Below are 25,674 nucleotides of genomic sequence, written 5' to 3' on the forward strand. Positions count from 1 at the left end.
ACATTGGGCCTCATTATGAGTTCAGCGGTAACCTACAGGTGCTACTGGTGGGTTGCCACCACTCTCGTAAAACCGTTTCCGCCACCTGATATCCCAGTTCCACCGGAAAATTACAAGTCCCGACAGCTCGGGATGTCAGGTGGCGAAAAGTGTAAGTCCCCATTCCCATGGGGATGGGGACACGGAAGCACTGGCAGCATTCCTAACGGTGCCGGTAATTCTGTCAAAAACATGATTGCAGAGGCTGGTGCTCTCGGCAGATCAGACTTGCTGGGAGCAATGGCCCCTGCAGGGATACTCGTAGTGTGGCGGCCAGAAAGTGGGCCAGTATGTTGCTACCGGCGCCCTTATTTCCGGACCGCCAGTATTCTAATGAGGCCAATTGTCTTTAAACTGGACAAGATCTTATATTTGTAACAGGATTGTTTAGACCATTGATATTCCATGAGACCACTTTGAGGTACCTAATGAGAGTTGTCATCTGCCATGCCATTTCAAAGATTGTATATGTGTCTCTAATATTGGATCAGAAAACAACAAAAAACTGTGATTGCAATAACCACATATCAAGCAGGTAACTCCTGGTAAACAATCCCAGGCGGAGGTGTCACTGATGCAGGATTTAGTAGCAAAAAGAAACTAAGATGCAAGGAAGTAAACTGAGTACAGTCACCCATCCACCAATACAATGGATGACAGGCATGGATACATATACATTAGTACATTAGTACAACCACACTACAATGAGTAACCTGAAGGAAATATACATGCAATTATAACTGTGTAAATGTCCCTTCCCCCCTTAGATAGAACCATAGTAACAAGGCAAGCATGCACACATAGTACAAAATAAAGTGATTTAACTGATGTAACATATACACATGTCTCAGTCTTCTCTTGAGGGCTATGGAGAAGGCTGGCTAAAAAACATTGAATACCAATGAGTATCAGGATAGAATACCCTCAACCAGAAGTCTGTGTTCTTCACTGCCTTGAACGCTTCAGGTATATAGCTCCCCATTGCCCTTGAGCCCAGCATGATAAGCAGTACTGATAGCATGATAGCATGATAAAAACGTCCATTGAAGTGTGTTGATCCCACCATCCAATTGCAGTGTTACGACACCATGATGCCACGTAACATAACGGTGTCATGCCCGGAAGACAGATGAGGAAAGTCCGGCATTATGTTCAGCCCGGACGTCACTGCCAAACAGCTGGTACAATACGCAGGTAAATACTTACGGTCTAGGCCTTTGGGGATATCTTCAAATGATTTGCTGCTATCGTCTTACATCAACTGAATAATAAAGATGAATAAACAAGCATAACAAAGGAGTAGAATAAGCCATAGACAGCAGTCAAGTGTGAAGAGAAACTGTCTTAAGCTCTCCTTCCACCCACATATTCCTTTAGCCAAGCACAGGATTGTTGGGGATCTGTAGTTCATTTAATTCCCCCTGGAAGAAATAACTTCAGCTTGGACCGGTTACGGATGTTGACCTTAATTTCATGCTCTCTGGCTATTCTTTTTGCCTCACTAAACGCCTTCCTTTTAGCTGCAGCATCTTTAGGGTAGTCTGAAAAGACTTGTATATTATTTCCTCTCCAAGAAAGTGGTACCTTTCCCCTAACCCTCTGGAGGATTGCTTCCTTAGCTATGGTTTTCAAAAACGTTGACATTCACTTGTCTTGGCCTCCCTGTATCAGTTTTCCCTGCACTTCACACTACATCAATATCATCTTTGTTCAAAGTGTCATGCCCTAAACATTCAGAGAGTACCAAAGTTATTAAGTGAGTAAGGCTGCCCAAGGCACCCTGAGACTCAGGAATTCCAAGGATACGTAGATTGTTCAATCCACATTTAATTTCCAGATTCGAGTTTCTCACTTGTAGTCTATTCATCTCCTCGTTTAGTTCATTATATGCACTGCAGCTCCTAGATTTCCCATTGTCCATTCTCAATGTCTTTCTTTCCACTTCAGTCACACAACCGTCTGTGGAGCATACATTAAACAAAAGGTCAGTAATTATATGATATGATATGATATGATATGATATGATATGGCATTTACAACGCGTCTATACACAAGTGTTTCAAGGCACGACGAGGCAAGGGAGGGGGGGCAGGGGGAAGACAGACAACGATCCTACAAGGCCAGGTGTCATTCAGATCGTGCAAGTGTGAGGGAAGGGGGAGGGGACAGTGCAGTACATGGGAAAAGAATAAATAACAATAAGTGACAGTAGGCCAGCAGGTGGCAAGTGCAGGGGTGAGTGCAGGCATCAGGTGTCAAGTGCTGGTAGTGGGACTGTAGGGATACAGAAAACAGTCACCAAGTGTGGGGGTTGCCAGGAAGGCAGTGCAGGTGTGCGACTGGCGGGGGAGGGGACCTAGGCACCGAGTTCAGAGGGTGGCTAGGTAACCAGTGCCGATTCAGCCAGGAGTTCAGCAGGGGAGAGGAGGAGAAAAAGCAGAAGCAAAGAGAAAGGTTTTGAGGTGCTTACGTAACCGGAGATGATTCTCCACAAGTTTCAGGGAGGCAGGGAGCTGTTCCAGATGGAGGCCCCAGCTGAGGAAAGAGCTCTCCCACCAACTCGTTGCTTAGAGAAGCGACTGACCCTGAGGGAGTTGGCGGCGGATGAGCGAAGAGCTCTAGAAGGGAGATATTTAGGGAGAGAGAGTTGAAGGTATTGAGGCCCCAAACCACAGAAGGCCTTGTGGACAATGCAGAGGGTTTTGTACTCGATCCTCGCAGCCACAGGGAGCCAGTGCAGAGATTTCAGTCCTGGAGAGATACGAGGCCAAGGACAAGTCTCGTAGTCTTCATTTCACCAACATCACTGGCCAGTTGCATCAGAAGGGCGTAAATATCGGACGGCCCTGGAGTCTCCTCTCTTACATCATTTTCATGGACTTCTTCAGCTTGCTTGGGCTTCTTGGCATGTTATGGGAATATCTGTTATTGAATGTCAACAGGTATATGATGTGTTTACCTTGCTTTTATAATATTTTGTGATATATGATGCAAGTCCGTGACATTTGATGGCAATGAATAGGATATGATGCGCGTACTTACCTGCCAATTGATGGGATCACCTGGCATATATCTGTGTGACGGGTCATTGATGACAATGGAGGTCAAATGAAGTATCTATTATTGAGAATATGTGGTATATGATTGGAGGACCCGAGGATTGGATAACAATACATTGCATATGATGAGAAGAACCTGTGCATATGATGGCCATTGTCAGGTCTTATGATAAATATCTAAGGACGTATTTGTTAAAAAAATATTTAATTGACCAAAAATGAAACAATGACAAATGTAAACAATGGCCAATGGCTCTTACAATAAATAAAACAATACAAAGAAAAAAGGATATGAATAAAGGTTAGCGTTAAAATCTAGAAAATATATGTGTAGAAAGAGTACATAATTGCAGAGGCATTTTCAGGACATACATTATTGTTGGTCCATGGTTGCGAAGAAGCAGGGAAAGGTATGGAATGGTACCTCCATTCAACAACAAAAAATCAATAGTAAAGAATTATAAAAATACAAAATGAGGGAAAAATATCACACAAACGAAATTTGGTTAAAGTCCTCGCGAAACTCAGTACATATATCATCATTTAAAATCCTACAAAAATCTGCCAAAAACAATTCTTAAACACAAAATACAACCTTTGCTGGCAAGATCTGGCCTCTGATGTGGATGCCTTTGATTTGATTGAAATAGCTGCCATTTGATGTGGATTCCTGACAGTTAATAGCAATGCATTGCATGTGATATCTGAATCTGATATTATACAGCAACACTGGTCATATGATGAGAGTGCCTGGCATTGGATTAATTAGAAATGCATTTGGGGGCGTTGCTGCGTGATGACACGATGTGGGCATGAGCTCTGGAGCTTCCAAAAAGCCCAGCAACAGCATGCAAACAATCTCCTATAATTACACAAAAAAAGTTTAATATGGCACTTATCTGCACTGTGCACCATAGGAAGATAAGAAATTGCTGCTGGCCCGTGCATGCCGACGGCCAGCCCGTGAGAGATGACTGTTGAGGCGCCATCTTGGCGGGCTGGACACCAATGTGGCCGGCAGCAAATATCACTCCTCCGGTGTCAGTGCACCGCCGTGGACCGTTGAGGTAAGGTGGGCCGCCGGTGCTCCTGTGGGGTGCTAGGACAGGCGACACTGTACGAAGGAGGAAGCGGGAGGTGCCGCCGAGTGACATGACACCATCCTGGTGGAGCATTGGTGAAAGAAGTCCGATCCCCCGGGATCGAGATGACGCTCCGCCCGTGATGTCCATGTGGCAAGCTGTTCAATGAAACACTGAAGCGGTGCCGGAGGACTACAGTCGGTGCAGCCACGAATGAATGAGAAATACCTCAGTCAGGGCAAATCCTTAGTTCCTTAATTGTGTTAATGGATTTTCTCTCCTCTTTGGGGGTCCTTCATGGAGATCTCCCTATTAATTCTCCCTTCTTGGTTGTAATTCTCTGTGGATCATTGTAATTTAATAGAGTTTTTCTGTGGTGTACTTGATGTATAATTCAATTGTTGCCTTCCTCTAAGATCATTATCTTGTCTAGTTTTCTCTTCAACATTATGTTGGCTTTGTCCAAATTGTTGAAATACTTTCCACCGAGTATCTTTATCCATACTTCCCACCTCTTCTCCTTATTCAGTTGCTCAACAGTTCTTTCTCTGTAGTTACAATACTTCTCTCTCTTTTGTTTCAGGTTTAATTCTGTTCCATACCTTTTATTGGAACGAGTTAGCTGTGCAATATAAGGATTCTCTCTGATCCTCCCGGGCTTCTCATTCTCCCAGTTACCTTAATTCCCATAGGAGAATGCCTTCGGAAGCCTTTTTCACGGAAGCCGTTTCTCGCTCCATGGAGCGCTGATACATTCTCTTTGACGGTGTTACTCTTTTTGCGTTCTTTCGTTTCTTCGTAGTGTTCTGGTCTTCTGTTGCGTGACTCAATACCTGGCGGGCTTCACCGGCTTGTGGTATCGGCAAAGGTGTTTGGACCCAGGGTCCACCATGGACTCTCATTCGTGGACTCGTCACCGCATTTTATTGGGCTCCTCCTGTTCCGTTCTCTCTTGCCTAGGGTCCGCCATCACTCCAGCGAACCGTACTGTGATGCAGGACGAGTTTAAAACGTGCAGTCTTCCTGATTTCCTTCTCTATCAGGAATGACGCAGCTTGGGACCTCCTACTGATTTCATACGTGGTTCTCTCTCTCTTCTCCATCTCATTCTCCTCTGTCTCTCTCTGAATGTACATTTATCCACAGACTCATCTCAGTGGATTGGTCCTCCTGGTTTAAAGGGCAGGTTTGTCTCTAAATAAGGTTATGATATCTATTATGGGGTCTTCGTTCCAGTCTTGATATTCTGCTATTGTGATTTCTTAGTCCCAGCCTTGATAACTTACAGGATTTGGTACATTGAAACATCTCATGAAGGCCACAGTATGTGCTGCTGGAGGAAGTTCCTCATTGGAATTGTACCCAAAGGGGGAGTCTCTCCCAGTGAGATTCCACTTGCCTCTAACCCTAGGGAGGGTATTACGGAGTCGGGTCACCTACCTAGCCTCACAGGACAGGGTTCTCCCTTAGTGAGAAGGAATTAATTCTCTTGATTCGTTACAGGTTGTTTTACCCATCACAGAACCTCTTAGGTTCCCTCTCCTGTGGGCTCTAAATCAATTCCAAGTATTTGGGTATTCAAATGTAGCACAGTAATTTGGGTCATTGTCAGCATAATGTATGTTCAACCATTGTTGAGTTGTCCCACTTAATCGATGTGTGGAATGCCTCTATCAATGTTCGGGCGCAAGGCCTAAATCATATAACTATTTCTAGTATCTGTACGAATGGTTCATAATTCTCTGTTGTGTATATCTTCCTGCTAGTCTTTATAACATTAAAAACATTTTTTTTAAATCCTTTATTCACAAATTCTTGTCGATAAAACCATGTCCACATTTTTGCATGTTCACTGGGAAAAGGTCAGTCACATTTTTCACCAGGTCAGCTATGACCTGGGCAGAACAGGGGCATATGGAAGAAGTGACTCGCACGTTGCATTTGCTTGTTTTCGGGCCACCCGCACCGAGCGACACCTAGACACATCTTTCACTTTCTGAGAAGACTATACCCTATGTGATCCAGTGAATGTGCATTATATTGGTACTAAAAGGATTCTCAACCCACAAGGTACCTGAAGGACCTCTGTTATTCACAGCGTGGCAATTGTTATTATCAAGGACGGGCTATCTGCAATTAAACGATTGATGTCAGCATATATTCCCTACTGTTGCCAAAGACCGGTCACGTTTTTCCCTAATGTACGGAATGCGTGAGGATATAGCACTTTAGAGTATTATTTCAGGAGATGAACTTGCGTATTCCCAAAATCAGGCCACCCTCACTTATCCTGACTCAGCAGGGTAGGCTGGACTGCTAAATCTTTTTTTTCACGTCAAGTAAAATGTATTGCTGAGCGTCCAAGTACTTTTACAATTAATCAATTTACAAAACACGATGTAATATAGAATATAATAATTACGTCATTAAAAAATAAAACTTCTCATAAGAAAGAAGAGACACTGGGCCTCATTACGAGTATGGAGGTAGCCATGCCGCTTTTAGCGGCATGGCTACCCCCACACCGGGTACCGGGTCCGGGTTCCAGGAATGAGGAATTACCGGCCCATTCCGACCTTGGAGGGCCCAGTAATTCTCTTTCCTGGGACCCGGACCCGGTACATCCCCCTTCCCATTTGAGCCCCCATAGGGCTCAATGGGAATGGGGAGGATGCTAACAACGGGTCCGTTAATAATGGGCCCGTTGTTAGCATCCTGGTCTGATAGTCGGTCCCGCTAAGGACGCCTGGTTTTACCAGACGTCCTTAGCAGGACCCACGAGCAGACCTCGTAATGAGGCGGTAGACGGCGCCGGCAGCTCTACCGCTGCCGTTAACCTTCTACGCACTTGTTGTAATGAGGCCCACTGTTTTAAATCCCTTATCAACTTAGAATCATGAAAAACATTTTTGTCCCCTCCTTCCAAGCCGCTAGATTTGCAGATTTTCCACAGAAATCCCAGTTAATGGGATTTTGGATACACCCTTATACTGCGACCCACAATTTCCAGAGGGTCCAAGATTGCCATATGTGCTAGGCAACCCCAAACACAACCGCATGGCTTGCATTACTATTATCCCATGCAAAGGCTTCGTGAAGGTGTCTCATGAGAAGGGGCTTCAGCAGTTTGTGCCTAAGGGTGACATAGTTTGAGCAAAAAAATAAATAAGGGAAACCGTTTCCACTGAGGTCTCTCAGGTAAAAGTCACTCACTTAAATCCTGGCATCCCAGTGACCCAACACTTGCTCTAGAGGGAGTGAGCCTATACGAAGCCTAATACACTGCTCATATTTTGGGTTTTGTAATGGGTCCTTTATAACGCGCTTAATACCCAGAGGTTTCTAAGCACAGAGCCGGGGATCGAACCTGTGTGGCTCAGCGTCGTCATTGCCCCTAAGCTATCCTCCCGAGTTAAACATTTTATCCATATAGGACTCTGATCCCCTCTCCAATGTTAACCCAAAATATTCAGAGTATCTGGGACTTTAGGGGGCTTTCTACAAGACTGTCTGGTCCTTCAATTTCAGTATCTCTCCCTCAGTACACTCAAATCATCCAATGCGAGAGGGTCTGGAAAATCCCAGAGGTAATTTACACCCAGTTTAGCAAATCCCTGCTTTATGGCTCCAACCCAGGACAGGTGTCCATTTCCTGGGTCCTCTCGCATTTCCTTCAGATGATCCTTGCAAACTGTACTGCTCTGGAAGGCCAAAATTCCGACCCAAAAGGATCAGAGGTTTTAGGGCCAGAACGTCACTGAAAGGTCTTATTTCCAGTTCCTCATATGTAAAAATTGAGGAAATTGAGGGGGTGTTCAAAGTCTTCAAAAACACATTCTCAGCATGCTGTACAGTCAAGCAGCGAGCAAAACCACACGGTTCTCCTGCACACCATTCCGCTACCATCCCCTTACCCCTATCGACCTGCCGGTATGGTGTCATCAAATGGCACACACACCTACGGCTGAAACACAGGATCCCCACCACAGCCTGTTTAGGCTTAAGGTGCTTTTGGGCGCCTGGGTTTTGCAACACTCATTACCTGCTCAAGAACAGCTCTACCCCACACAATGCTAGACCTCAGACATTTCTGCTTCTGTACATCCATAATCTTGGTTTTGGGACCATGAATGGTGAGATGTTTATATTGACAGTATTCTTCAGGGCCTCAATCTATTTTCAATCTGGAAACACCAGTCACTGCATTGTCCATAAATTAAAGTATGGGGATAAACACACTTTCCATTTTAGAGCTCCCCCTTTGCCCTTCATACAGCAATCAACATCATTTATAAACCAGTTCAAAAGTTTAGGGGCCAAACAGACTTATCATGGAGAATTCATCATCCTCATCATCATAATAAGGTTTATTCGGATCAAAGCCATAAAGAATTCAGAAGCGGCCCACTTCCTTTCTTGCCCCAAGCAGCCTGAAGTAGTTTGACATGTGTCTCCTATGTGACCTGGTCTGTGTATAAGACATTCTTGTTCAGGGGGGCGGTGGGGGATACGTGCATCTGCATTGAAAGGACAGGAGCATGACAATACAGATGCAGGAAACTCAACAGTTAGTAAATACTCTTAAACACTGATGAACTGAGACCTATTTCAGCCAGGTATCCAGACATACCTGCCAGACGAAACAAATACTGCGCTCCCTCAATACTGTGCTACTGTATAAAATGCCAAGCACAATGCTAGCACCATCATGTTGCCAAGCGCGCCGCTGCTCCCAAGCTAGGTTTGCACTATGAACAATCAAATAAATAAAGAAAGAGAGGCTCTTTAATCATGGGCAAGAGCAATGAATCCATTGAGCACATAAACAACCATGCCTTACATTTAATCCGGGGTTAAGAATGTTATAAAGAATAAATACATTTTAAAAAGTAACCAATACATTAAAAATAGAATGTACCTTTACAGTCAGTGGGATTCTTCCGCTCTCCATTGACAAAGAGTTTTAGGGTCGGGAACTCTTTAATTTCAAATTCTTTTCCAAGCACCTTTTCCGTTGTGATATCAACTTTGCCAAACTTGACATCGGGAGATGATTTCTTAAGCTCCCCGGCGGCTTTGGAAAATTCTTCTGCTAACGATTGCGATGGACCGGACAAAGCAATGTCTGAAATGTAAGAAAAGCAAAATACTAAAAGTGAAACCTTAGCGATTGATGTTTTTAACAGCTGTTTTGCACAGTCTTGTATTTTAAATGTTGGGTTGCTACCATCGTCCTTTATTCCTGAAGCCCTAATTGGATCAGGTACAGGGGTGTCATTTCACCAAAGTGACATCACATGACCCTTGACCTCTGATAACATCACAGGAAGTGATGTCATTTGATCCCACCTCGAAGTGATTTCACGGGAAGCGATGGAACACGACTTGGCACCCCTTGATAAAACAGGAAGTGGCATCACATAGCATTGTTCCTAAGCAAACTACGAAAAATATGGTTATGATATCACTATAATGTGATATACATTTCATACAAAAACGGTTTGCCATATGTATCATTAACATCAGTGTGCATAGGCCCATATTACCAATTTACTGTGAATGCAAGCAGATGTCCATGGCCAAATGATAATGATGTGGTAGTGGTATTATATAGCGGAGTTGCAGCTGTGTTGCCGCAGTCAGTGTCATACCTTGCAGAGCAGTCTTTCTGCTACCCTGTTCGTTTTGAAGGAGTGGCTACCTGAGCGTTCAAAATCCCCAGAAGGCCGCAGAGCGGCCGCGGAGTTGCAGATGAGTTGCCGCAGTCAGTGGCAGTCCGTGGCCGTCCGCGACATAGCTGCCATGCAAACTATACAAATGGACCCCCAAACAGAAACAGGCCCGTGGCTTCGGAGCCACCGGACAAGAAGTGAAGACAGCGGCTTAGAACGCCGAAGCCCTCTCAAGCTACTCAATTCCAGAGGTCGCCGCACCAAAGAAACAAAGTCTGCACCTAACAAAGTGTGGCAGGACCACATGTTCTTTTCTCGTTCAACCCTCACAGCTACGTTCGAGGAAGTTTTCACCAAGACTAGTGAAGAAAATATGGAAAACATGGACCCCACAACTGCTATGGTCAGTGAAACGGCTCAGCTGAAACAATGTGCAAATTGAACACGAGCTCTGCAAGACACAACCACTACCTTTCCACACTCCAACGAGGCATACGTTTTCCGGACTAATCCCCACATGGAAGTGAATCCAGAAGTGAACCCCCTGAACGAAACAACAACACCAACACATACTGCCTCAAAGCCAACAAATGCCCCAACTGAGAATTACTCAGAACGACCTCCTCACCTTGAGCCAGATGACGCAGCTGGTTCCCCTGCCCTCGGGGCGCTGGAGCCGGCAAGTGCTCCTGGTCTGACGCCCGTCATGGAGATGGCGGGTGTGGGCGCTGTGGTGGCCAGGGTGGAGGAGGTTGGGTTTTCTGGGGTGGCGATCGCAGGGGAGCAGGTGGGTTCCTCGACTGGGCTGGCAGAGGTTCCGCCCTCTGTGCTGGTCTGCCCGGGGCCTTGGGCTCTCGTTCTGTGCGGGCGGACTGAGCCAGCGATAGGAGCCCTGCTAGTTATCCCTCGTTCAGACTCCGACCAGAAAGCACAATCCACAGGCACACTTGGGGCGGAGCCAGACCTCCAGACGTGTGTCGGGACTGCTGAGAACTCTGCAGTCGCAGCAGAGGAAGCTTCGAGTAAGACACTTGACAACAGGAACTCTCAGAGAGCAAACCAAAGTAGAGATTTAGGAAAAGCCACCTATTCCCAACCATCCCCACTGGAGACCACCATAGAAATACACCCCATGAAAGCAGGGGAAGACTTGAAAACCCCCACAACCTGCAGCTCGATGAACCCAGAGTCCTCAGCTATAGAAGACTGTTCATACACCACAATCAAGGACTCTGAATCACATTCAGTAGCAACAACGCCTCGTGGTGAAATACCCGATGCAACCTTGCTAAAGGTTGCCAGTAAATGCAAAGAACCCCAAAAACATGATCTGAACAAGATAGACCTTCAGACAACAGGTCTAGAAACTGGAATCCTTGAGGATCCAAACCAGTTGGAACATTCACTTGGAGCACAAAAAAACAAATCACTGTTGAAAGACCGACAACCCCATACAAATAACTCTTCAAAACTGGGTTACAACCCAAACTGAGTCACAAATAACAAAACACCTAAAGACCAGAAAATTCACAGACCATCTCTGCCTCTTCCATTTTTGGAAAGATCACGCGATTCTTTCCTTTAAAAAATATCTGGGATCACCAATGGAAAAGACCAAATATCAGACATTGATCTTCTAGAAGGATCCCTGGTAGAGACTGAGCCTTCGAAAGGAGCTATGAGTCAGCCCCAACAGGTACCCATCAGCCTCCAAAACATTCGTAACATTATCACAAATTAAAACTTTTTTCAAGAAAAGATGGCATGTGGGGACCCCTGCGTTGAAAACCTCAACTGCTCACAACTCACCAGTGGGTCGGGTCCCCAGCCCAAAATCTACTCCTAACACCAACAGATCCACCGACTTACTTGGCCAAAAAAGGTCAAAGGAGCACATCTTGAACATTTCAAAACATCACAGCAAACAAAACCAAAAGGCTGATCCGTTACCTCCAGAGGAGGGAGAAACTTACATAGAAAAGTCAGTAAACATCAACAAAGCTCTCAAATTGGATTCCCTGAACGAAGCTCCCCTGGTTCCACCGTCAGTAGCAGGATTAGTAGAACATCAGAAATCCTCAAACACAACTCTGATTCAAGACCATCATACCGCTCACTCCTTTTTTGTGGCTCTGAGAGGCAAACCCAGATTAAGTAAGACCCAGGGAGTGGCTGAACCCGAAACACCACACAGAAAAATGTATCTCTTTTCCATAATGTCTACCTTAACAATAGCATTGGCCCCTTTCACCAAGCTTTACAAAGCCTTAAACGACACTTTAAAGGACCAACTAACAATCATTGCATACACTGAAATCAGACTTAACTTTCTGAAAGGCTACATACCAGCAAAAGAAGCGCCCAGGCCAACTACCTCGACCTCAAACATTCAAACGCTAACAAATTCCAACCTTACAATGGAAACGGTCCAGACACAAACGGAACCCACCAATTCCAGAAGTCTTTATTGTTTTCATCAACGATTCCGGATGCCCCCATCCTTGGTGATCTCAGGGTGTCCTCCACCACTCTCTGCCCTGGAGAAAACGAAATCTCAAATACAAGAAAACACCAAACAGAACACAAAACAGAAAATGAGTACAAACAAAGAACATCAGAAGAAAGGTCTTCAAGGTTTGAACCTGAAACCAAAGCCTCGGAAAAATCCCTTTTCATACAGAAAAAACATGGTTGCTCTATACAAGAGGCTGATCTTGTCATTGCCCAACATCCCGAGGTTCCAACTAAAATGAAATCCAACGAGCCGGACCTTTGGAAACACACAAAACTACCAGTCCACAACTTTGAAAAAAGAGCTTTCTTAAAAGGACATCGACAACTTCAACAACCGGCGACAGGACAACTACCAGCAACCCGGCACAGATGTTCGAACCCACCTTCGCCCACGGACGTCAACACTCTATAGAGTCCTCAGAATCAGAACTGGTGATCACATCTCGTGGCAAAAGAAAAGCTGTTCCCTCACACGAAGGTCTGCCTACATTAGAACCGGAACCGAAGTTCATAGCTCTGGAGAGTAAACCAACTAGGTCCCCGAATTCAAGGGAAAGGAAAGAAGGGACCTTAACTAAAAAGTCGACTAATAGGAGTTCCAACAAGACTGCAACCATCGGAAACCGAACAGTGAGCAGCCCTGTCACAACCCCACCAGTGAACAGAGAGTTAAAGCCCAGAAAGACTTATAAAGACGTTGTCTTGGCAGGGCCTCGAGACCCTCAATCTATCTCAAGATGGACATCAAATGCCTTGACCAGTGTTCGAACAAGAGAACATACCCGCTTCCAAAAATCTTCTAGTAACAGAAGACAAGAAGGAACCGAGTACTATCGAGAAGAGAAAAGAAAGAGACTGGTGAGATCTGAGCAATTGATAAAAACCTGCTCCTTTACATTAGAACGTGTTTTGAAAGATGGAGACCATGTAATTCTGAACAAGAAAACCACTCTCAATCTTCTTCACCACGTCCAGTCTCTGAGAAAACTTGTCAGAAGGGACAACATAGTGGAGTTTATGAACAACAAAGATACAGATCAAATCTATTTGCATATTTTATCCTCCACAACAAAGAAACTTGTAAGAGAAGCTACCAAGAATCTCCACAAACTTGGAAACGACCAAACAGAACTTAGGTCACTTAGCAGAAAAAACCCCAGATCTCCAAAAAGAAGAAACGACCAAAGGGCCAAGAATTCGCTTGAATTGGCCAAAACCGCCTATGACGAGCACACTGATTCACACAAAACATGCTCAAATGTGAGTAGACAACATCGTCTCAAGTCGGGATCCAGAAGAATGAGTGATAGGACTGACAGGAGATTGAAAACCCATGCGAACAGAAAACAATGTTCCAAATCGGGATCCCGAGAAAGGAGACACACAACCGACACGAGACCGACAACGGAAGCCAGTAGCTGTAAGAAAAGTACATAGTAGAACCAGAGAGGACACTAAAAACCTGGAATCCAAATCCCCAACCTGAAGTGACAGAACAATCCAAAAAATTAACTTCAGATTGTCCTCAAACAAACAAACTGACCCAAACTCTCACTGGGAGACATTGTTCGAGAAAGAGAGAATACCAGTAGGCCTCCAGAAAAACAGGTTCATTACTATTGACCAAGACACTTAAAAAAACAAAAGAACCAACGAAGTGCACCTTTCTACGCAACAAAGGAAGACACCCGAAGAATTAAAAAGCTGGTCCTGGCTGCCGGTAACCTTGATTACCAACAAATCCTAGCAACGAAGCAAACCACCCTGTCATCCTAAACCACTGACCACTGTAGGAAAAGACCCAACCAACTTACTAACCTTCGGGTCGTGGAACACAAGGGGCTTTTCTCACCTGACGTTCATTTCAGACATAAACAAACGTTCATTTGACCTATTGTATCTGCAAGAGACCTGGATGATGAACAAACCGTCCATTGATGGCTATGAACTTGCATTTTCTCCAGCACTAAAAGGTCCACTTGGAAGACCTCGAGCCGGGCTCTTGACTGCCATTAGGTCAGGGGGCTCCCTACATCTAGGAAAAAACGATAACAAGAGACCCGCACATCCTCGCTACATTAATATCTTGGCAACGAAGTGACTCTGAGAACCATAAAATCAAACCCAAAACCTACCTTGTGATCAACCTTTACTGCAATCCCAAAGACTTTTCAGTGAATTACTTCACTTCAAAAATTGAATCCCTGCTTGATGCTTCAAATTACGTCTGTCTAGGAGACGATATCATCTTGTGTGGGGACTTAAACGCGACAATAGATTCGCTAGGGCAATTTACCGGCCAAAACACAGACCTTACCAACAAACCCTAAAGGAACCAGATTCACCCAGATCCTGAATCGAAAGCCAGAGGGAAACAGTGTACCTCAATTTTGGACTCCTGGGACCTCCACAATCTTCATTGGTTAATAAACGAGAACGAACCGATAAACCCAACATGGAAACTTGCAGGAAGACAAGCTACTTTAGATCACATCTACACCTCCAGAAACCTTCTGGCAAAAAGAACCTCTTTTGAAGTTATTCGTACACTGAACAGTGATTACAACCTCCTTAAAACCCAATGGAAAATGGAACATCTCGAACCACCAATCATGAACCGACAAATGAAGGAAAATGTGGAGACCAACATAACTGGAACCAGGCTTAGATTAAACGACACAGCTATCATAGAAATAACAAGGCGCTACTTGGCGAATAAATACCAAGACAAACTGAACATCAAATCATCACCAACAGACTACTGTCCCTTGCTCATTCGATACCAGAACCAAACCTACCTTGGCTCACCATCACTCGAACAACCAAACTCTTTGACTGAAACGCTTGGAACTGAGGTGTCTAACCCCGAACGCCAAGAAACATCCCTCTAACACCTCAGTAGATGCGGGCAAAATTGCTGTGGAAAATCACAAACACTGGCTCAACGCATATAAGATCGCTCTTTATCAGAATGGCTCAGAAAATATCCTGTGAACTCCTAGCAGGAAACAGGCCAAAGCTTTCTGGTCTCTAATTTCATCAGATAGAAGATCGATTGATGACAACTTATCGAACAGTGTTAGTGAGCATGAGTGGATCTTGCACTTCACAAAACTTTTTGACAAACCGCATCTAAATCACCAGGAGCCAGATCTTATTAACGACAAATGGGATATAGAGCAAGACAAGATGACCATTATGCATAAGATCAACCAGCTAAAAATATCCAGAGCGCCTAGCCCATATTAGCTTTCAAATGCAGAACTAAAAGCAAACCCTGAAGCATGGTTGACCTTGATCGCTGAAATCTTCAAAACATGCGACGAGACAAACATAATACCAAAATCTTGGAAAACTGCCAACATTGTCCCAATCTACAAAAAGTCGGACAAGGGAAACCCAATCAACTACCGCCCTATCATGTTACTGGACTGTATCAGTAAACTCTTCAGAGCCTTTCTTCTAGAAAAATTCAAATCATGGTCACCATACTCAAAAGCCCACAATCACTTCCAAACATGTTTCACAAAAAATCTAGGAACCTCAGCCAACATAATGACTCTTAGCATCTTAAAATCCAAAGCGCTAGAAAGCTCTCCTCGTCTCATGCTGGCCTTCATTGATCTCTCTCAGGCTTTTGACAAGATGAACGGAGACAAACTCTGGGACAAACTCACCAACTGGGGCTGTCCTACATCTATACTAGCCCCAATCAAAGCGCTCCACACAGATACCTCCATGAGAGTACAGCTCAATAAAGTGGGGCTCCTCTCCCGGAGAATTTTCACCTACAGAGGGGTCAAACAAGGTTGTCCCCTGGCTCCTGCGCTCTACAACGCCTATATTGGGGATCTCCAACTGAGAGCAACATCAGAACCTTCCCACCATCTGTAAAAGATCTCTAGACTCCTATACGCAGATGACATTATCGTAATTGATCAGACTGCCGTAGGCCTGCAAAGAAAACTTGACAACCTTTTGGCCTACCTTACATCGAATGATCTAGAGATCAACATAACAAAAACTAAGGTGATGATCATCGAAAAGGCTCCTAAAACAAAAGAAATACCAACATGGCACCTAGTCAAAGAACAACTAGAAAGAGTGAAAGCCTTCAGATACCAAGGTGTAACCATCAGTACTAACCCTCGAGAAAAACCCATGCAGGAAACCATTTGTCAAAAAACCAAAAATCTAACCATTCAGACCCAGATGATGGACAAAAATTTCAGACATTTTTCCCTCACAGTATCAATAACCTTCTACAAAACGAAAATAGTACCTGCGATAGTTTACGGGGCAGAAGCTATGCCGGCTATACCGTTGGAACTCTGGCCCAAACTAGGAGGACTATTTTGGAGGAAAAATACTGCACTTGCCATCTTCAACTCCCATAGCATCAATCAGACAAGAGCTAAGCCTAACCTCATTAAAAGCCACTGTCAACCTCAATGGCTTAATGCTGTTCAGGAAAATACGCTCACCAAACCAGAAAATCTACCAGATTATTCAGAAACAAATAAACAAAGGAGACATTAAGATGTTGGCCTCGTGGGTTCATAAAAATCTGCAACTCTTGGAGGAAATCAGAAGCTCTGAGGAGGAGCTTGACAAGAATCCAACGAAAACAGCCAAAAAACTGAGGGAAATGGATTGCTGCCAAACAGCTGAGTCGGCTGCAAGCAACAAGTTAACAACACATCTACCTATATCACCCCAGAAACTGAACAAGCCTGTAAATTATTTAGTGAAATTTCCCAACAAAAGAATCTGCTCAGTTTTAATGAGAGCCAGGCTTAACATTCTAAAAACCAAAGAAATGCAAGCTATCCGAGATAAAACTAAATCCAACAAATGCCAATACCCTGAGGAGCCCCAAACAGCTGAAATATTAAAACATCTTCTTCTCAACACCCAAAGCCTATCGGCGAACAGAAGAACACACCTCGGTCACCTCTTCACGTACTTCTGCAGCTTGGACGAAGAATACTGGTGGACGCACCTGATGAACGGAAAAGACATCAAACCGGTGATTGCAGTTGGAAACTTCATAGAAAGCCTCAACCTGGACACCAAATAACTTGCCGAAATAGGGCAAGAATCAAAATAACCACATTAATTAAGACTCAAGAAAACTTCTTTTTCAGCAAAGAAAGACCTTCTAGAACCTTTTTAATTACTTAAAGGAACAAAGAGAGGGAAACAAATGAAACTTAAAAGGCACACAAAACTTGTAAAAACGAGTAAAATAGTTAAATCAAGTATAAAAAAAAAGAAAAATAGCACTTACGCTTAAGCGCTTTATATAGAACAAATATACATACAATATCAACCAACCTGTGTTGGTACTCATTTATCGACCTCAGAAGGATGAACGGCTGAGTTGACGTGTTTACGAAAAGTGACTCACCCCATGAAGTGTGCCTGAAATAATCCTTTAATGAGTGTAGCAATGATTGTATAGAATTCTAGAAAAACAAATTATTTGGTATTCCCATTCTTTTTATTTAGCGTCACTGTTGAAAGTGTTAGACTTGTGGAGCCCCTGTTCTTTTTTTAAATGTTTTTATTTTTAAGAGGCCTAAACAAGAAAGCCAGCCACTCCAGAAGCAAAATGCCACATGGTGCTGGCAATAGACCAGGACCTTGCATTTAAAAAAAAAAAGTTCATTTTTTTAGTGGTAGCAAGGGAGATCACAGGGGTAGCAAGGGAGCCCTCAGGGGTCGCAGTTGTGACCCCTGGCAACCCCTAAATGACGTCCCTGAAAAGGTATGTCCCCAGGGTCAGTTCTCCTTCGAGCGAATGGTTAAAGGCTGCGTCCTTGACCAGCTGTGTTTCTATGTGCATATTCATGAAGTGGTGGACACAGCAGTGGAGGATGCACCTGGTGTCCGCATTGTGAAGGAGAGGACACCAGCTCTTCTGTTTGCAGATGATGTGGTTCTCCTGGGCGGGAACAGGGAGATCCCTGAGTGTGCTTGTGGACACATTGATCAACTTTTTTTCGAAGATCATTCCCAATAAATCCAGCTCAGGCTAAGGGGTGGATGTTAACATAGCCGCTAGTAGGCGTCCAGTAGTTAAAGATACTCCTCTCGTGGGACCTGAGGCCTACGGGCATGTGGCGCGTTATACACATTTAAATAAATAAATAATGGAAAATGATTATCTTTGGGTGTGTTCTTTCCAGTACAAGGGGATGGAGGTCCCAGTTTTACCCCAAATAAGCTAAAATAGGAACTATCTTTATTTAAACCGTAGATAGTGAAAGGCCAATTGTGGAAAATTGCCTCTGCTCTACATAAGTGTCCAAGATAGCCTTTGTACTCCAAAGAGAATGCTGATATCTGATTGCAGGAGCAATCAGGAACAGATATTAGTTTAATGTTCTCTTTAAAGCCCGCGTCGATTACGCTATTGGTAATAGACAGGCAGGTGCAGCGGTAGGAGGAGGAATCCTGCCATATAAAAACTCCATGACGATATTGCTTCTCCCATCTGTAACTCTACTTCACCAGGCCAGTGTAGTTCTCCAGACTGAACACTAGAGGCAGAGTTCTGTTCTTGAAAGAGATGAAGTGGAGTCTCTAAGCCGCATTTGCAAATGGATATTCATTCCTTTAGTCAGAGACTGTTTGAATAGTACCCAAGGGGGTGTTTTTGGTTAAACTATAAGCAAATTGTGATATTTAAAGAATATTTATTCAGCAACAACGGTCAAAACTACTAGCTGCATAGTGACGTAACTCATCAAACTGGCCCACATTGGCCAACAAAGTGGCCCATTTTGACTAGCCCACACTAGCATTTTACATTTTTGGTATACTCCAGTCCAAGCCTGGCGTATCATCTATAACCGGCCACTCTTCAGTGAACCCTGCAAGTCTCTAGGTGAAAGTGTTCAAAACTCCACAACCGCAAGGGTTTGGGTCAACTACAAGTTAATTACCAATCCAGAGACTCAAAGGCAATCATCAATAAACATGCGCAATCCGGGGGTATCGCAACCATATGTCAAACCACCATTGGTGTAACCGCTGCCAGATATGGTCCTGGAGCAGTGGAAGGTGTCTCGCGGGAGTAAAAGTGCGACATAGGTTGGGGTTCCTCAGCTACTACATGGTCCTGAGATGCTGTGTAAATGGCAGTCCAGATCTTCATATTCCCCCATGACGACCTGGGTCTCAAATTCAAGACCAGGGCCAAAGTAGCAGACTTTGGATGGAAAAACACACAACGGTGCAGATGGTAGCATACAGTCTGTTCCTCTCCGCTGCTTTCAGTTCCTAGCTGTTAAGTGCTGTGCTATGGAGCTCTGAGTGTGTCTTTTTCAACTGTTTCCAACCAGAGCTATCAAAAACTTGGCTCCGGTAGAGGCGAGGTCCGTCTTCTTCTGGAGGTCCCTGGTGTCCTGGTACAGTCTACTGCAATGAATTTGGGGTCCTTTGTGACTGTGGCAGGCAAGGACGCCGGAGGGCTGTTGGGAAGTTGTATGATGCTACAACGGGGTGCAGGCCTACCAGTGCATCAAAGACACTGCTCAGAAAAGGGGAGCACCAGACAAAGTGCAGGTGGACTGCTGGTCAGTAAGAACTGAAAGGGAATTGGGCACCAATGGAGGGTTAGTACCAGGTAAAGAAACTTGAGTAGGTTTCCAGTTAAACGTATGCGTCTCTGCCAAACGGGGGTTGTATCAGATCTCACAAGCAATGGGGTCACCCCGTCTGGCCTGACCTGTCAAGACTCAATGGGCATTACATGTGACACTTTTGTCCCGGCTGGTCTTGTTAAGCAAAGGAGGATATCACCAAACCAGGGCTCATTTCTGCAAGTGTCCCCAAGGCACTGGGCAGGGTCTCGCTGTCAGAAGGTCAAAGAGCAGACCCTCCAGATTTACAGGAAATTGGGTCGAGTTCAAGTGTCCCAAACTCGATCAGAGGGTTAGATTAATTCCAACATGGCAGCCTAGCCACCCAGTCACTTTTGCTGGCCACGTCCAAAGTGTGCAGGCTTCTCTGTAGACGAACTACTAGAAGGTAGTTACTGGCCACTCCAGTCACCCCTCCCCCATGGGCCAGATCTGGTGTCGATATGCAGTGCTTCTGAAGATCCACAACAGGTGAGTAAGGACCTAATGACACATGCATGGGGGCAGTAACACCCTGAAGCCGGCAGGATAACTCAGGGGCAACAGGCTCGCCTTCTAACTAAGACAACGCGGGGCATAACACAGGTTAAATCCCCGGGTCCGGACTTAGAAACCTCTGGGTATCAAACATATTTTAAATAACCAATTACATGCATGTCACAACGAATATCAGTGAAGACTAAACAAGGAAGAACACAGCCCCTTCCTGTGAACAGTGATCCAATAGAAAATGTGCCCCTCACTCACCAATCATAGAAACTGTAACAGGACTTTATTATTTATAATGAAGGCCAAAGAAGCTAAAATTAAGCCATGGTCTCCCCTGCTAAGCACTCGAGCGCTGCAGTGCTGTTATTCTCCCTGCAGGCGAAAGGCACATTCATCGCTGAAGAAAATGTTTAGAATACATTATTTCTTCTTGAAAAATGCGAAGGAAAAAAAACTGCACCGTGTCGCAGTTACGTCCAGAACTCCAGTGGGAGCATACAAGGTGGTGGGATATATGTCCAGGCGTCTTCTAACGGCAAGCATGACAAAAACATGACATAGGGCTGCAGCGGTGGATCACCGCGTTCGCTCAGTACATGGAGGTCGATACGTTGAAAATCAATCCTGCTAAAAAAACTCAAGCGATGAAATAGAAATTCTGCCAAAAGGAAAAGAAATGTCATTTTTCATGGTTTATTAACACCACAAGGTTGGCAATGACTGATAATATTAGATAATTGGGTTTTCCAATTTTCGTCTATCCACATAAGGGTTCTATGTTCTTTCATCGTCAGTAATTTTTATGACTGCCTTTTAAACAAGTACAAAATTACGAAAAAGGTCATCAAATGTTTTTTTGGGGGGGTTTCCCCTGCCAAACCACCCCTCCCCCACCTATCTTTAACTATTCCCGACCCCCCACCCCTTATCTGCCTTTTCCCACCCCTCAAAAATGTTCAATAACCTTTTTCGTAATTTTTAACTCATTTAAAAGGCAGTCGTAAAAATGACTGTGAATGAAACGACCTTATACCCCAAAAAAGACTTTCTATCAGGATCTTGTTGAAAAGAAAGCAATGATGCTGGCTGCCCAGATGATAAAGATTAACGCCAAATATGGAAGGTTTTCTATGGTACCAGTTTTTAAATGTTTTAGTGGGAAGGTGGTGCCTAAGCTGCTTTATGGGTTAGAAATGCTCCCGATTTGGATAATGGAGGCGCTGGGTCATTAAGAAGCTTTGATATGGAGAAGAGTCTTAGGGCCTTATTCACAAAAGCGTTTTATAATGGCAAAACCCCATTGGAAAACGCTCTGTGAGTTAGGCACTTACACTTTATCCCGACATGTGTTACTTTAATGGCGATTCGCCACGAGCTGGAACTGCAGTCCCTACAGAGTAGGTTTCTGTGGAAGCAGCTGGCTCTTTTCCGGAAGATTCTATGTTCTCCACCATCTTCCTTGTATGCTGACCTGCGAAGATCTGGGCCTCAGGGTGCTACCGTCTCCCCCCTCCCCCCTCAGGGTAATACATAGAATACTGCTCGAGCCAATTGACTGGCTTGTATATGACTAGAGAGATATTGATCGAAACCCCTGTGAAAATTAAACTGCCCATTTTATTAAGGGACTGGATGAACATGCCTGAGGCCTTGGGGAGGATGGTGGGAGGCTTGGGTTGTTCCCTGTATGCACATTTGAGTCTTAGCCAAAAGAGGGCAGGGGTTGTTCAGCCTTCCTTGAAAAAATTCCCAGATACTTTTTATAGAAACAATTGTATGCGGTTTCGTTTTAACGTGCTCTTAACAAATGAAATTTTGGGCATACGTAGGGGCTTCCCCCCAGAGTTGGCCTATTGCAGATTTTGTAAAAACCTGTATTTAAATGAGAATTTATATCATCTGCTTTTATCCTACCCTGCACTGATGTCTCTGCATATTTTTCATTTTGCAAAATGTTTACATAAGTTTAGAGTTCTTGGATTCTGAGAATTTGTGCCTGAAAATGTCAGCAGGTCGAACTGTGTCGCTATCACTTGCTGTGTTGAGGTTTTTGAATGAATGCGATTAAGTGAATGTCTTTTTAGAAATTGTAAAGGTTTGTTTTAAAACCGTGTACAATTAAATAAATAAATAATAACATTAATGAGCACAACAAAAGTAACAAACACAATTCCTTAATGAAGGAGAAAATGTTAGAAGGCTTTGCATGGTGAAATACTGAAATCACCAAAAAAGGCCTTGGCACTGGGGGGAAAGCCCATGGCAGTTAAAAGGTTAAAAATGGAAAACACACTATTGAACTAAGCAACGTGGAAGCAAAGCAAACTCTTAGAAACAAGAGTCAACAACACTCTTTCCAACATAAACAGTCCCACTCACTTCTTTTAAACAGCTCCCACTATAATGGAACATGCACCATCACCCGCTCCTTCTGCATCACCCAGAAGCTAATCACTACCCAGGCCCCTCTGAAATGTATCTTCAATAGCTCTTACAGTGAGATAAAGCTCTCTCAAACCACACCTAAAAAGGCAAGTTCTCCAGTTGACGTAACGTGTGTTGGCCCTATTGCGAGATAGTTGTTAAATAAGGAAAGTGATATTGAATAAAACTGTACTTTTCTTATTTGCACCTGAGTCTGAATTAATACAAAAGTCCCAAAGGTTAACATTATTGGGCACCTTTGTGAGGGTTGTGCTCAGTGCTCCAGATAAGATTTTGAGGTGGGAGTATTTTACTCCCTATTTTTAAACTTTGAGAGTAAATGGGATTTCAAGAGAGAAAAAATTAAATATCTCCTTTGCAGGAGAGTAAAATGTTTGTGACATCCAGCCGACGTGTGCAAAAAAAAACTATATGGAAATCATCACCATGCGGCAGCTTTCTGCATTGTGACAGAATAGACCCTGCATTATTTCTCTAAGGTCTGGCCATTTGATCTCGCCTGTATATATTTAAATGTTGAAAACGCAAAAAACTAGTCAATTACATAGTAAAGCAAACATGAATTTTCCTGTGTGTTTTGAGGTTCGAAAGCAGAATTGTCTTTGATGTTTACTGAAAGTCAACAGTGCACAGATGCAAGGACCCCATGCTAAATTCTATACCTCATCTCATGGTCAAATGGTTATTTATATAGCGCTTTTGGCAAAGTGCTGTACATAGAACATATTTATCACAATTATCACCAAACCGAAGTCGGCACTCCATCATCGACCTCAAAAGGATGAGTAGGCCTTGCCGGGATGCGAACCTGCATCCTCCAGCTCACAGTAGCCAGCGCTCAACCAGCTGAGCTACCTTATTGGCTAGCATCCTTCAGAGGTCGATAAACTGATTATCGACTAAGGTATAATAATAACAGTGCCTAGATGTTGGACAAACCATGTATGAAGTGCTACATAAAGTTAAATACCTATCTGGATTATCACAGGGAAAGGTTTTGCTGAGTTTCTATTTCAATTACAAATTTAACTTTCATTTTTTTCTTTTTGAACAGCGCTTCCACTTCCTGGACAGTCCAGTTTTCGATTTTTTAATTGTAGTCTTGAAGATTTCAGAGGCTAGAACACCTGTGATTGGTGTAATGACAATCACTCACCCTTGAGCAAAGACTCTGCTGCCACTGACCATTTATAGCAATGTACCCCATTGACTGCAAGGTTGAATGGATGCAAACTAGACCGTGCATACTCCTCATTTTACACACTGTTTTATAATTAGAGTGCAAATTATAAGTGTAAAAATTATCTGCCTGCGCATGATTATGCACACAGCACATGAACTCTGAAAAATACAATTATGCAATACTGGTTTGCTTTCACTGGGAAAAAAGCATAATTTGTTACAAAAGATTAATTCTCAATTGCAACTTAGTTTTCCATTTTATTAATTATACAATCATAAAATGCTAGGAAAATAATTAGGCACAGTGCTTCCATTTGCTCCATGAGCATCTACACACAAGATAGCAGAACCTGAATAGAAAGAAACCATTCCTTTTATCACAGTGTGCAGTTTCTTTTTTTGAAAGGCTTCAGAGAAATAAATTCAGTTTCAGAGACTTTTCTCCATGGCTTGCAATTACATCCATATATATAAAAATCAAAAGCAGCGTTCTGGTTTTTGTCAAGTAACCTGACCTTTGCACTGCCCTCTGCTCTAAACTTGTATGTAAATGTACACAGGAAAATAATAAAGCTGTTGTATTTACAAGATTTTCATGTGTAAAATGGGCTAGTACGCACATTATCTGGAGGCCTGGTTGTGCTGTCCTCTGCTTGTGACATAGCACCGGAAACCACACTTATCGGATTGTGGATTTTGCAAGGGTATTCTCCTCACCTCCCATTTTACTTCACTGTTTGTTGTGAGCAAAGTATGGTACCTTATAGTGGTTGTAACTTCTAATGTGCACAGGAAAAGTAGCAGGCTGCAGGGCAGAACTCAAGAGATTATGCAAGTGTCCACCTACTATTTTGTACTTAGTGTACAGAATGGTCCATTTGGTGAAAGGAAATACTATTGTTGTCCGGGCCTGGCTGAAGACGCGTCAGTTCTTGTGGAGGCCAATTTCAACATGATGTTTGAGGACCCCATTGCCTAGAGCTGTGAAAAACAGTTTGAGGCACCTGTGGGGTGCTAAGATTAGAATGGAGACATAAAGGAATCCAGTAAGGGGGTCAATCGCTGCATGTTATCACAGGACAGGCAGTCATGGGAAGCTGAAACACAGAGCACCCAATTCTGAGCACTGGGGAAAAGTAGTGTAGAAAGCTTACAGTCTCTCCTCAAGTTCCCAGCATGACCATTCCATGGTAGGTGGCTCAGAGCACTCTTTCTAAAGCGACCTGTCACCCTCCACGCTGCACACAGGTACACACAGGGGTTGGCAGGCACTTCCTGGCCTGGTGGAAGACGGAAGACGCTGACAAGGTATAATTGTGAGGGGCGGGAGGCGTTTCTGTTGGTGATTGTGTGTGTCTGTGAGGGTAGTGGGGCTTGGGTAGTAATGCTAATGGTGGGGTGGGAGCGGGGAACAAAGAGGATTTCAAGGGGCAAACACCCCCATTTAAAGAGTGGGACGAGGACAGGGATAGGGTATGAGGGGGTTTTATATAGTGACATTTGATAATTTTGAAGGCCACACCGAATCAGCCGACAAAATCTG

General features: G+C 43.9%; 1 protein-coding gene across 1 annotated transcript in view; it reads right to left on the reverse strand.

Annotated features, from left to right (window-relative positions):
• The window catches only part of PDILT (protein disulfide isomerase like, testis expressed), a 286,134-nt gene that overhangs the window by 253,698 nt on the left and 6,762 nt on the right, over nt 1-25,674 (reverse strand). Inside the window, exon 2 of the mRNA XM_069646703.1 lies at nt 9,099-9,305. Coding sequence (XP_069502804.1) covers nt 9,099-9,305 — 207 coding nt within the window. The remainder of the gene's footprint in view (nt 1-9,098; nt 9,306-25,674) is intronic.

The sequence above is a fragment of the Ambystoma mexicanum genome, chromosome 2q (genome assembly GCF_040938575.1).
Source record: "Ambystoma mexicanum isolate Mex_15411 chromosome 2q, UKY_AmexF1_1, whole genome shotgun sequence".
NCBI classification, from domain to species: Eukaryota; Metazoa; Chordata; class Amphibia; order Caudata; family Ambystomatidae; genus Ambystoma; species Ambystoma mexicanum.